Here is a 14,384-nt window from a genome sequence, read left to right as displayed (position 1 = left end):
CAAAATGTCAGCCAAAAGATTCTTGAGTAAAATAGGTTATAAACAGGTTTGTGGGACTGGGTACAAACAATCCCCTCACTCTCTCCTCCAGTTGGGCCTACGGAAATATTGTATATATTTGAGAGCTAACTCACTCTACAGCAGGAAGGAGATTTCCCTCATCTAGTTAGGTTCATCCAGCAAAGGTGAATTAGCTTATATAAAAAGCTTATTCAAAAATTACTTAGGAACCCAATGGCACACAAAAGAGGAATTATTTCAATGGTCATGTATTCAAAGGCAATGAGTGCTGTTTATGACTGGATGATCACAGGCAAGCAAGGCTGAGCTGAATTAAAGTCTGGTTTAATGACATAAAAGTAATCTTGGGATGTGGAATAGGGAGATTACCCTTGAGATGTAGAGCTGGCAGATCATATCCTCTCCAGGTTTTATGTCTTTCAAAGATCTGGTGATGAAGATGCCTCTCCCCTGACAGCCAGAGTCGGGCTTACAGATGTATGTCTTATGTTTCCTTGATCTGCTATAGGTCTGCAAATCCCCATAGCTGTAGGGAAAGATGATGCGCGGGGGGGGGGGGAGAAAGAAAGAAAAGCAAGACAATCAGAATTACATGATTCTGAGGTTTGATGTCTCACAGCCTACCAATGCTAGAAACGTTTTGGCAGACAAATGCAAATGTCTACAGAACCAGTGATCACAAAGAAAAAAACATCTGTCCCTCCAGAGCCAGGAATACAACCTGTTCTCTAGCTCTCAGTAAACCTTTATTTCCAATAGAAGCAAGTTTGGAGTGAATCACACAGTCTTATGGGAATGATCTCTTTTTTGATTTTTAGAGAAAAGAGATTTTTAATATGATATAGAAATCATCTCCTCTTCCAAAGAGGGAAGATACTTCATCCCATTGAGTAATACAGCAATGGACTTCATCCAGAAAAATAAAAGGAATTTTATTCCATTCACTGCCAAGGGGCTTGCATCACCAGTGAATACATGGTGCATTCAGCTCAAAGCAACATCATTCTACTATGAAAATGTTCCTAGTCTTTTTCCATTACTCTGGGTAAAGAAAAGAGCAGAAAGATAATGGGTTTGATTCTCTTCTTACTTGCTCAAGTTTTACTTTGGAGCATCTTCATGGAGCTCTAAGAAGATACTCTCAATTTACACTGGTGTAAGAGGAGACTCAGGCCCAAAGTAAGGAAGGCTGACATAAAGGATGAGTGGAAAAAGTGAGGGTGATGGTGAAGAGAAGCAAGACAAGAGGAAAATCAGTCAGTAAACATTGTAAGGAAGACTCACTCAGCAGGAAGACACCAGGTCCTGGGAAAGAAGTTAAATTCTTTAGGAAAGAGCTTTAGCATCCTGCTCATGTTCCTGGCCAGCAGATCCTTCCTACATATTTCACTCATCCCAGGGAAGTGGTTGATTTTCTGGAAAGAAGTCCAGAGAAAAGGCATAATAATAAGCATCTTCCTGGTCTCTTGGTCATTTGCACTGGGGAAAAAAGTAATAATTTAATATCCACTCCACCTCACAGAGATAAGTACCTGATAACTTTTCATTTCCATTACCCGATCCAGTGAGACTGAATAGTCTGTCCAATAGAGGGTCCACTCATCATTCTCACCTGCTTCCCGTAAGCCATATTGCTTAGCAGCCCGACGCACTGCATCATAAGAAAAGAAACAGTTTCAATCATACTAGAAATTTAGACTTTAGAAAATTCTGTTTGGACTCAGAAGGAGATATAGAATCATGGTTCAGTTATACCACTCAGCTCAGATATCTATAGACCTCAGCTCTACTCTGAGTGGCAGCTTCCAGTCCTCTAATCTCTACGGATACGCTGCCCAAAAACCATCCATTTTGTCTGACAAATTGGACAGTCACTGGTGACTACTGAACAAGTTGACCTCTCCAGTATGCTGCTAGAAACTTTACACTAGCTAGCAAAAATTGCAGGATGGAGTAAGCTTGCGTTGCTGTTGCATTGGTCTTTCTGAACAACGGTGAAAAGCAGAACTTCTTGAAATAAAAAAATTAAATGATTCATTTTATGTGGAGTGGAGCCATTTGAATTGGTTCCCCATGTTGCAAATCCACAACAAGCATTCAAATCTTGCACTGGCAAAAGTTCATGGATATGACTTCTTGCCTAACTTCAGTCACGAGAAGGGAAACATATTTGATGATCACAAGCTAGTGCCTTTAGACGATTTAGCATCATTAGCAGACTGTGCTTGAGGAGGGCAAGTAATAAAATACCAGGGGATGCTGTTGGTTAATATTGAGATACGCTAAGAGAGCTATGTGGTGCCAAATGTGTGGAATAACAGGAATGCTGTAGGTCAGGAATGAGTTTCACTAGTAGGGGAATCTTGCACAATGCTTGCCCAGACTGCATGAGGTTTCTAAATGATGCTTGCATTTGGTCATATTCATAAGCACTAAAATTCAGTTAACAAGTCACATGACAAAATAAATTCCATTTTAAATTGAGCTCTTTTTCCTAAGAGTAAATGAAAATATACATTTCTTTACATGAATCGACTGGGTCACAATTCTTTGGCTTACCTTCTACATTTGGGAAAGATGAGAAAGATACTCACCACTATCATACTTGCAGTTGGTCAGACTTATCACAGGTCATCTGGAAAAAAATAAAAAAAAGCAGAAAGACAGAGGCATACAGACAAGGACCAGTTTACGCTTTATGGGGAAGCCCTGGGAACTTTACAGTTGTACTTCCATAAATTTATGTAAAGCACTATCTAAATGATCATCTAATAGGCTAGTCACCAGGATTGATCACTGTTTTTTGCTCAGTGGTCACTTCAAAAATTATTTGCTGGAGACAAACCAAATAACTAAGCATTTAGTCTCTATAGAAAAGAAAGGCAGGTACTATTAAGTAAACTTCTCTGAAGACAATGATACAACAAGCACAATGTGAATGTTATTCCCTGGTTACATGGTCTCCCTCCAGCACATATCATCAGAGAAACTGGGGGGAGCAGACTGCTGGGATGGAGACCTGAGAATTCCCCATGCCTCCAACCTCAGCAGCACCCTTAATAGTATGCTCCCCGATTGCATTGGCTAAACTAACCCACTTTGCAGAACCCTCAGAAACCGGGGGCCCCTATGCTTTCAACTGCCATTTTTCACTCTGGGGCTTTGCCTGCAAGCCAGAATCCACAGCAAAAACTGTGGAATCCATAGCAGCAAGCTCAGCCTCCATTTTGCAGTCAGGCTCAGGATGAGAGGCCACTGAGGATAAGTCTATGCAGCAGCTAAACACCAGAGGCTGGCCTGAGTCAGTTGACTTGGGCTCCCAGTGCTTGGGCTGTAAAAATGCTCTGTAGACGTTTGGGCTGGTCTGGAGCCCAAACTCTACTGGGACCCTGCAAGGCGGAGGGGAGGGGAGGGGAAGATCCCAGAGCCCGGGCTCCAGCCTGAGCCTGAATGTCTATATGGCAATTTTTAGCTCAGCAACCAAGCCCCGCAATCCCAAGTCAGCTGCCCTAGGCCAGCTGCAGCAGTGCCGTAGGTCCTTTATTCCAGTGTAGATGTACCCTGAGTCAGGAGCCACAGAACCAGCAATAGCATCTCCCACATGTCATAAAGGGACACTGAGTCCCCAGAACCCATTTCCCCACAGACATCTGGAGCCTGTTAGGACCCAGCCACAACTACCCCACCCTGTGCTTTACTCACAGAAACCCACACATTCCCAGGCACAGGATCACCACACCAGGGGCAGCCTGCCACTGCTCAGGGCACTGATTTACTAAATGTGTCCCCCAATGAAAACAGGCTGTCTTCAATGGCCACAAACAGTGTAGTCCAGGGGTCCCCAAACGGTGGGGTGTGCTCCCATAGGGGGACAAGGAGGAACGTTCAGGGGGTCGCGCGGCAGGGCTGGGCCAGCCCCCATGCAGGGTGGGGAGGGAGCGCCACCCAGCCCAGCTGTGCCCCAGCCCAGCTCCGCTCTGCCCCCAGCCCAGCTCCGCTCTGCCCCCAGCCCAGCTCCAGCCACAGCCACTGCTCTGCTTTGCCCCCTGCTCCATCCCCAGCCCAGCTCTGCCCCCATTCCTGCTCTGTCCTCAGGCCAGCTCCGCCTCTAGCCCCAGTTCCTCTCCCATTCCCAGTTCTGTCCCTGGCTCCGTCTTCAGCTCAAGCTCTTCTTCTGAAAAGGGGTCGGCACCACCATGTTGCGCGACAGACACTTGACAAGATTACCGTACTTAGTGACGGACATTGGGGGCATTATGTCATCCAAGGTTTTTTGAACCACGGTCCTCATACATGGACCTCAAAATTTTTACCACAGCACTTGTCCGTGTACAGACACGTTGCCGACCCCTGCTGCTAAATCAACTGTGCTGTAATGGGTGGGAGGGGCGTACGGACAGATTCCATTACTGGTAAGTGGGTGTGCAACAGGGAAAGTTTGGGCACCACTGGTGTAGTCACAGACCCCAGTTGTACGCTTCAGGGAAACTTTTAGAACCTTGGAAGCAGTGATTAATATAATAAAAACCTGCCTATGAAAGGACAGGAGATGGCAAACCTCTGAGGCTTTACAGCCCAAAGGAACCCTCTTAATAGAGTTAGTGCTCTCACCATAATTCAGCAGGTCTCTGGCCAGCTGCTTATTTCCTAAACACGGAGGGGCATTAGAGAGAGAGTGACTTAAGAAGCAAGCATCAAGAAAGGCACAACAGGAACAAAAACAACCTGCACAACAATCCCCTCAGCAACCACCAGCTCAACACTACAACAGCCTTGCTCATGTGGGAGGTATACCATACCCAATCACCTTTCCCACAGCTAGAACACACTCCTCCACAGAGGTAGAGTCTGGAGCCAAATCAACAACCCGATATCCCCAGGTTAAACCCTCAGAATCTGAAAGCAACTGCGGTCTTTGTCCCCCTGGGCTGACTGTGCCAACCAAGAGGGCAGACAAAAGCCAGCTAAGACAAAAGAAACCCTGAAACGAACGCCACAACAACCACAAAACTAAACAAACACAACAAAACCCAAACCCCATTTCCCCAAAACAGAAAAAGTGAACAGCGAAGCACACCCACTCTCAACCTGCCTCCCAAAAACTCCCACAATGAAGAGAGACACAGAGAGAGCACACAAAGTGGTGGGGTTCACTAGAATCACAATTTTCTGTAGACGTTTCATACACTCAAAAAGCTTCAACTGATTTTTAATAAGAAGAAGAATTTGAAGGCGTTCTAACCAACAGGACAACAGTATGCAAATGAAATAAGGAAGAGACGAATGGAGAGATGGTAAGAGGAAGAAGGGGAGGATAAGGATTACGAATTTTACCTCTGATATTGCAGTCCCCTGGGGAAGGAAGAAAAGAGGACAGAGTAACCCTAATCAAGTCTCTTGTGGTATGGATTACCAGCTCCAGTAGTAAGGCTATATCAGACATCTGATGATGATTTCAACAAGAAAATATTATATTTTAACAACACAATATAATAGAAAAGAGTGAGCACATTTTACATAATAGATGTAGAAAAAAAATACAGTGATGAGCACTACAGAAATGCTTGTAAAGATTCATAGATTCATAGATATTTAGGCCAGAAGGGACCATTATGATCATCTAGTCTGACCTCCTGCACAATGCAGGTCACAGAATTTCACCCACCACTCCTAAAAAAGACCTCACACCTATATCTATGCTATTGAAGTCCTCAAATTATAGTTTGAAGACCTCAAGGAGCAGAGAATCCTCCAGCAAGTGACCCGTGCCCCATGCTACAGAGGAAGGCGAAAAACCTCCAGGGCCTTCCAATCTGCCCTGGAGGAAAATTCCTTCCCGACCCCAAATATGGCAATCAGCTAAACCCTGAGCATATGGGCAAGATTCATCAGCCAGATACTACAGAAAATTCTTTCCCGGGTAACTTGGATCTTACCCCATCTAAAAACCCATCACAGGCCATTGGGCCTATTTACCATGAATATTTAATTACCAAAACCATGTTATCCCATCATACCATCTCCTCCATAAACTTATCGAGTTTAATCTTAAAGCAAGATAGATCTTTTGCCCCCACTACTTCCCTCGGAAGGCTATTCCAAAACTTCACTCCTCTGATGGTTAGAAACCTTCGTCTAATTTCTAATCTAAATTTCCTAGTGGCCAGTTTATATCCATTTGTTCTTGTGTCCACATTGGTACTGAGTTTAAATAATTCCTCTCCCTCTCTGGTATTTATCCCTCTGATATATTTATAGAGAGCAATCATATCTCCCCTCAACCTTCTTTTAGTTAGGCTAAACAAGCCAAGCTCCCTGAGTCTCCTTTCATAAGACAAGTTTTCCATTCCTCGGATCATCCTAGTAGCCCTTCTCTGTACCTGTTCCAGTTTGAATTCATCCTTCTTAAACATGGGAGACCAGAACTGCACACAGTATTCCAGGTGAGGTCTCACCAGTGCCTTATATAACGGTACTAAAACCTCCTTATCCCTACTGGAAATACCTCTCCTGATGCATCCCAAGACGACATTAGCTTTTTTCACAGCCATATCACATTGGCAGCTCATAGTCATCCTATGATCAACCAATACTCCAAGGTCCTTTTCCTCCTCCGTTACTTCTAGTTGATGCGTCCCTAGCTTATAACTAAAATTCTTGTTATTAATCCCTAAATGCATGACCTTACACTTCTCACTATTAAATTTCATCCTATTCCTATTACTCCAGTTTACAAGGTCATCCAGATCCTCCTGTAGGGTATCCCTGTCCTTCTCTAAATTAGCAATACCTCCCAGCTTTGTATCATCTGCAAACTTTATTAGCACACTCCCACTTTTTGTGCCCAGGTCAGTAATAAAAAGATTAAATAAGATTGGTCCCAAAACTGATCCTTGAGGAACTCCACTGGTAACCTCCCTCCAACTTGACAGTTCACCTTTCAGTAGGACCCGTTGTAGTCTCCCCTTTAACCAATTCCCTATCCACCTTTCAATTTTCCTATTGATGCCCATCTTATCCAATTTAACTAATAATTCCCCATGTGGCACAGTATCAAACGCCTTACTAAAATCTAAGTAAATTAGATCCACTGCGTTTCCTTTATCTAAAAAATCTGTTACTCTCTCAAAGAAGGAGATCAGGTTGGTTTGGCACGATCTACCTTTTGTAAAACCATGTTGTATTTTGTCCCATTTACCATTGACTTCAATGTCCTTAACTACCTTCTCCTTCAAAATTTTTTCCAAGACCTTGCATACTACAGATGTCAAACTAACAGGCCTATAATTACTTGGATCACTTTTTTTCCCTTTCTTAAAAATAGGAACTATGTTAGCAATTCTCCAATCATACGGTACAACCCCTGAGTTTACAGATTCATTAAAAATTCTTGCTAATGGGCTTGCAATAAAATAAAAAATAATACTAGAATACCAGAATACTAGAAAACCAGTAGTTATGAAACCAAAGGAAGAGCACTCTTTCTGTTGCAGTGGGAGAAAAAGATATGGCAGTTACTCAACAAGATTGGTTATTTAGGAATCAACCTAAGAACGGGATTCCCCAAAGTCGTGAGCCAAAGGGCAAATGGGCATCAACAGAAAATATTTATGCTCAGAAACTGTATATCTTCTTTTTCTCCTGAACTATTCTGCAACTCTTACTAGCATATCTATTTCACATCAGAATGAAAGCTCCCCTGAACTATGTTCTTTCCATGAACACTAGTGTCTAATTATTATTACTATTATTTATTATGGTAGTAACTATTACATGTTAGGTTCTTTCTGTACATTCAAGAAAAGGCAATCCCTACTCTGAGTTGCTGACCACCTACAAAACTTAAAATCATCACTTTTTCTGAACACCTTCATTTCCCCTCCACTCCAACACATTTACCTATCCCTCTCACTACAAAAATTCTGTGTTCCTCCCCTTCTGCATAGCACCACTCTGAATACCCTATTCTCCAACATCTCTTCCCCACATTACCCTCCTCTATTTTCAGTAGCTCTACTATGAACATATAAAAGTCCCTCTTCAGGACTTTTACAGCCCTTTCAATAGTTATTTCTAACCTCTTTCTCTTTCTTTTCTTTTTCATGGATATGTTAGGATCTTGAATTCTTCTTTTCTTCTCTTCACACCCCACTGTATCCTGGTCTATGGTGTCCAAGGCATTGTCTTTTCTTTCTAGTTCTCTTGGTAAAAAGTCTAGTTCAGTTGCATCTTTCTCATCTGACTCTTCTGTCTCCTGCTCCACTCCTTCAAAGGATCCATATTTTTGCAGTATAGCTGATGCCTTCATCCTGTGGAAACATCCACAACAGACCAGAAGAAAAGTGAACAGTGTACAGGGATGAGCAATAGTCCCATCAATCTTTTCGTGGATCCAGCTGCTTCCTCAAATACAGCTGATAAAACAGAATACTGTATAACTCCCTGCATATTCCCAAGTTAGGAACAGATATGTTCATCCCCTCCTCACAAGTCCACCCTCCATGCCTCTCTCCCCATTTCGACAGGATCAGATATCTACCTATATATGTATCTGCTTCTGTCAATAGTGATTCCCATCTGAATGGCATCTCTGCACGGGAAAATAGCTTTGTTTGACGCTGACGAATATTTCTAAACTCCTGCTATCTGTGATATTATGCTAATAGAACATCAGGAAGCTGTCTTGGCGCAGATCCTTAGTGTTATTGCAAGAAACTACAATGGAAGGATTAATAGCTTTTGTCTCACTAGAGTTAGTGCTCCCTTAACATCTTGTTCTTTCTCTCTTCCTAAAGGTTCAGTCCTGCTCAGATTTGAGAATTCAATACTAAAGAACTGACTGATATGCACCTAATCTGAATGCCAGCTCAGTGCTAACACATGATCAGAGGGATGAGATGAATCAGCGTCTATCAAATCTACAGCTAAAACCCTAGTCTAACAGATCAGGTTCTGCTGCAAACAGAAATCTTTGGCAAAGTAAACGGAGATTAACAATCTTTATATAGAAGTTAATGTTTCTTATATATCTACAGATTCTACCCTGCCCTTCCAGAATGGCGTTGTATTTATAGAATGCTCCAAGAGGTAAGGATTCCTTTCTCTTAAAGTATAAATAGCAAGTAGTTCAGAAAACAAACTCTATAAAACTTTATATTAACAAAAATATTCTCACTCTCTTTATTTAAAATATCATTTTTGTTTGCACTTACAAATTTCCTTGCAGTATTTACCACCTGAGTGGTAAACACTGTGCTAACTTTTGAGAACCAGAAAGTGAAACCAATCAGAGAGAAAAAGCGAAATTGACCAATCTATTCCATTATTACATACAAAGAACTGAATGAAGCAGGGGACCTGTGGAAAAAATAGAATATGATCATGTAATTAAAAACTTTATTGTAATGCATGCACACAAGGGAGGTGAATTAGGATTGCACAGCCTAACTTTGAGCGCTTGACTTTGCAACTTTAATAATGTTATTTTAATGTAGTTTTGTGTATGTGATTTTTGAGGTTTTTAAAAAAACAAACTCAAAAAACAATTTCCATCATGTGGCAGCATATTGACATCCATATGGGTTATCAGCATGGCTGCAACCTTTAGCCCCACCACACGGATCTTTGCCATTTGAGCTAACAAGTAACTGTCACCCTCTATGTGGAACAATGCTAAAGGGGAACGGAACACTTAGCCAGTGGGTTTCAAATATGTTTGAAAAGATTGCCAGGGTTTTTTAACCTGGGCAAACCAACATGTTTTTCATTAGCCTTGTTCTTGGAAATGCCTGTACAGCTTTGGCTGAAATTAAAAAAAAAAAAAATATTTAGCCTGAGGCAGATACCCAGCATGGAAAATTTCAGCCGAAATGGTTAAAGTTTGGCAAAGTTATAAGCAACTGAAAACAGAGTCTTATGTTGGGAAATGTTGAGCAACCTTCATAATATGTGGTACTACCAGCCTGCCTATAATACAAGGGGATTAAGTGCAAATAGTAAACAAACAACATATGAATGATTAAATGTATATGTATTTTTAAAGTGCTCAGCTTTAATCATCTAAATACTATTAGTAGCACAACCAAATCTATAGTTAAAAGAACATGATTCACTTTTAATTTGACAGCACCTCTTTAAATGTTAACCTTAATCTCTTTACAAAATCTGAGCTGGATTTCTAGCTCCTGTGCCCTGCCCAGAATGAACATTGGGTTCTCCCCAGCTCTGGCCACAGCATGGAAAAGAAATCGCATGTTACAATTTTTATCTAGTAGTTGTCTCTGGGGTAAGGGAATCACAGACAGAAAAAACAACAAACACAAATCCCAATTGATGAAAGAGTGAAATATGCCAATGCCTCACATATACATGGATGGCCTGATTCTAAACTCTCATTGATGTAAATCAGGAGTCACTCCACTGAAGTCAGTGGAGCTACATTGGAGTAAAACTGATGGGGGCTGTCCACAAATTATGTAATACATATTTTGGTGATTTTCAAAATCCACCCATCCCCTTGTAACACTGAAACAAACACTCTGTCATGCAAAATTAAGGACCACCAACCCACTAATATATGTTATGTTATTTATGGGCACCCCCATGTAAGTGAGATCAGAATTAGGCCCATTACCTTCCAGAAGTTTATGTGTTTCATTATAACCTGTCTAGATCTGGCTTTCTGCTATAGATCATTATGGCTTCTGTCAAGTTAGAGAACCCTGAATATTGTTTTTTGTATTGTCTCACATTTTAAAAAATAGAGCTTTTCAAAGGAAAGTGTAAAATGTATCTTATTGATCCTAGATCAGTACAGTTTTTTGAATTTTTTTTTTAGATAATATAAATGCAGTAGCTTTTTGGCAAGACAAAGAATGTCCAATCCTGGAAGATTAACCACATGGACGACCCACATGCAAAGCCACAATTCAATAATTAGCAATCTTTCACAAAAGAGAAACTACAATTCAATCTTTCCCCAAAAATTCCAATGGAAACAGGCTTTTAATATAAACATAACAAAAAATAAACAAATGTTCCCCTGCAAAGTTTCAACCCAAATATTGCAGCAATATACTACTGAACAAATAAACCAAAAGATGAAATTGACTGCAAAATAAATGCAAAAAGTAAACAAACAGTGAAGAATAAATTAGATGTAAATATTCTTTTCATTTGTATAATCTAAAGTGTTGCCAGTAACACAGATGATGAATTTATATATAATTCCTGTGTTACTGGCAACACCTTAGATTAAAAACATTAAATTTGATATAAATTCTTTTCAATTGACATTGTCTCTGTAAGACATTGAGCCAAATTCATCCCTGCTGTAACTCCCTTGGGCCTTGTCTACATCAGACTTTTCTGTCAAAAAGTTCTCACCGGTGCTATATCTGGTTCAGCACCATTGCATAACAAATGGCCCTACTAGTGCAAACCAGATGCCAGGGGCCACTGGTATTTTTACTGTCATGTATTTAAGACTTGAACAGGGTCATAAGACATGGCATCAAAAATGCCTATGGCCACAGAAGTCTTATCTACTCTAGTACTTTTACTATAGCTACCACTGATGCAGCTAAACCAGTATTAACAACTGGCAAATTTTGGCAAAACCCCCAGTGCAGACAGCCTTAAAGTCCCTGCTATTACACCAGGGTTGAATTTGGTCCACCAGCTATAAATTGTAAAGGAAGGATTTCTAAAACCATTACTAATCATACTGTTTTGAGGGCTCATGATTACATCAATGTTTGCAGGACAAATGCACAACATTGAACTATTGGAAGGTAATTGAAGAGACTCACTGATTCTCCATGGCTTTGAATCTTGTGTAGTCATTCACATCTGTGCAAAGTGGATGAAATATGCTACCACCAGTGAGTGAATGATTTGGTAGAATTATATATTCACTTCACACTTTTTGAATCGGTGTAAATGATGACACAAAGTGTCAGGGCCACTGAATTTAAAGTGTGTCAGAAAATGTTACTATATTTGTAATATATAGTCTTTTTCTCTTATTTATATATAGTATGATTGAATCAAACTATTTTAAAAACATTTTATATCCAGGCCTTTTTTACCCCAATCCAAAGACTACTGTAGTCAATTGGAGCCCTTCTACTTCTTTCAGTGGGCTTTTGACCGAGTCCACATGCCACACTCATCTCTGCGGTATCTGAACATATACACATAATTCAGGATGATTGTTACCAGTACATATTTTCTCCTAGTATCTCAATTTTTTCATTTCTGCATTACTCATGCAGAACAAGCACCTGCTTGGTGGAAGGCAGATTAAACTGCAGCTACAGATTCTTCAAGCAGCAACTTGCAAACTTACTTTTAGAAATTTAATTATGAGTAATGTAATTTATAAAAGGCTTTTAGTTCACTTCCAACTAATCAAACAGTGGGGGTGTTTCACCAACACCATAGGTAAGCTTGTATTATCTACACAGATTTCACTATCAGTCATTGCACAACTTGGATAAATTACTGTACAATATATGTCTTTGTTTACCCTCTGTCTGATATCTATATGCACATCTCCCCAGGAGGGGAGTGTGAAGAATGGGAAGGGGAAATATTGTTGGGTAAAGAAGGTGGGACTAGAGACAGAAAGCGTGAGTGAGTGACTGAGTATAAACAACAGGCGGTGGGCTCAAGGAAAGAAAAGTGACACTCAATAAGACTTTCACGAACAAAGACGCACAGGTGTTCAGAAATTGCAAAGGCCTATGTGGCCTCAGCAAGAGTGCCAGACAACAAATGGCTAGAACAAGGGCAAGACATAGTCAGATACTGTGCTGCATACACAGCTACCCTGTCTAGGGGAGACAAGGGGTTTTTAGTAAAATATTTATAATGTCCCTACTGCCTGCAGTGCCCACCATATTACTACCTTAGCTAAGGAGCACTGCTCTCCTTCCTCCATCCCTATCCTGACAACAACGCTGTCCACTAGAGGTCACCAGTCAGAGGATTTGGTAAGGGGACAATTCAAATCTGGCAGCAGTAGGGAAAGCAACGATAATGATTAGGTACTGTTCCCAAAAAAGGGGAAAAGAAGGAAAAGTAAGGGACTGCTTCCTATTACTCCTCACTCTTGCAGCGGGGTGGGCCTGTCAGGTCCCTCCAACTCTGCTCCAGTACTGGGGGGCAATGGGAGAGCTCTGCATCAGGGTGGGCTCTGCACTGGAGTGGACTCTGAACAGGGGAAAATATGCACAGGGGAAAATGCGGGGGAGCCCTGCGCTGGGGAGAATCGGGGGCGGAGGGACACCGAGGTGGGGGCTCTGCACTGGGGAGAATCGGGGGCGTAGGGACGCCGAGGTGGGGGCTCTGCACTGGGGAGAATCGGGGGCGTAGGGACGCCGAGGTGGGGGCTCTGCACTGGGGAGAATCGGGGGCGTAGGGACGCCGAGGTGGGGGCTCTGCACTGGGGAGAATCGGGGGCGTAGGGACGCCGAGGTGGGGGCTCTGCACTGGGGAGAATCGGGGGCGTAGGGACGCCGAGGTGGGGGCTCTGCACTGGGGAGAATCGGGGGCGTAGGGACGCCGAGCTGGGGGCTCTGCACTGGGGAGAATCGGGGGCGTAGGGACGCTGAGGTGGGGGCTCTGCGCTGGGGAGAATCGGGGGCGTAGGGACGCTGAGGTGGGGGCTCTGCGCTGGAGGATAATGGGGGGAGGGTTCCCCGCTCTTACCTGACCCCGCTCCCTTCCTCTCCTCCTCACTCCCCGTTTTGTTCCCCAACTTTCCCCCTCACCTCGTAACGCTCTCAACCAACCTACACCCCTACCCCGCCTACCCTGATGGCTATCTCCTGCCTTCTTATTGGTCGAAACACATACCGACGGCCCTCCTCTTCACTCCCCCAGACCTTTAGAGCATTACCTACTTCAGTCCCATTGGTCCAAGCGTCAGCCAGGTTTCTGATTGGGTGAGAAGAGGGTTGTCACGGCGATGTTAGGACGCTCTGGCCTCGCGCTCCCGAGAGTGAGGGCGCGTGCCATCCTGCTCATGCGCAGTTGAGGTTCTCGGCGACTCTCCTTTCCCCCTTGTCCCACTCCCTCCCTCAAAAAAAAGCTCGAGACAAACTGTCACCACCAACCGCCCTACCTCGGGTGTGGAGTCAGGGGGCGGGGCCTCAGTTTGAACCTCCGGACCGCAGCCAATCAGAGCTGTGAGGGCGCTGGCTGATTTGAATATATGTAAGTCACTCTCCTCCTCCTAGGGAGATTTGGGGCCAGCAACTGAGGTTCCGCCTAGAGAGAAGGGGATCCAGACACAGGGAAGGAGAACCCCCTCATGACTGGATCCGTTCCACCACCCATTTCTAAACCACTGCCTTACC

General features: G+C 42.8%; 1 protein-coding gene across 1 annotated transcript in view; it reads right to left on the bottom strand.

Annotated features, from left to right (window-relative positions):
- The window catches only part of TTLL6 (tubulin tyrosine ligase like 6), a gene marked incomplete at its 3' end in the record, with an annotated part of 29,158 nt that extends 15,350 nt beyond the window's left edge, over positions 1-13,808 (bottom strand). The window contains exons 1-6 of the mRNA XM_084615873.1: positions 13,735-13,808; positions 8,100-8,330; positions 2,616-2,653; positions 1,554-1,672; positions 1,306-1,436; positions 391-547 (exon numbers count right to left, since the gene is read on the bottom strand). Coding sequence (XP_084471999.1) covers positions 391-547; positions 1,306-1,436; positions 1,554-1,672; positions 2,616-2,653; positions 8,100-8,329 — 675 coding nt within the window. The 5' untranslated portion in view covers position 8,330; positions 13,735-13,808. The remainder of the gene's footprint in view (positions 1-390; positions 548-1,305; positions 1,437-1,553; positions 1,673-2,615; positions 2,654-8,099; positions 8,331-13,734) is intronic.
- Between the last annotated feature and the right edge of the window lie 576 nt (positions 13,809-14,384).

Source organism: Lepidochelys olivacea, assembly GCF_965140295.1.
Source record: "Lepidochelys olivacea isolate rLepOli2 genome assembly, chromosome: 27".
Taxonomy (NCBI): Eukaryota; Metazoa; Chordata; order Testudines; family Cheloniidae; genus Lepidochelys; species Lepidochelys olivacea.
Note: the sequence above shows the minus strand (reverse complement) of the source record. Positions and strands in the feature narration are given on the sequence as shown.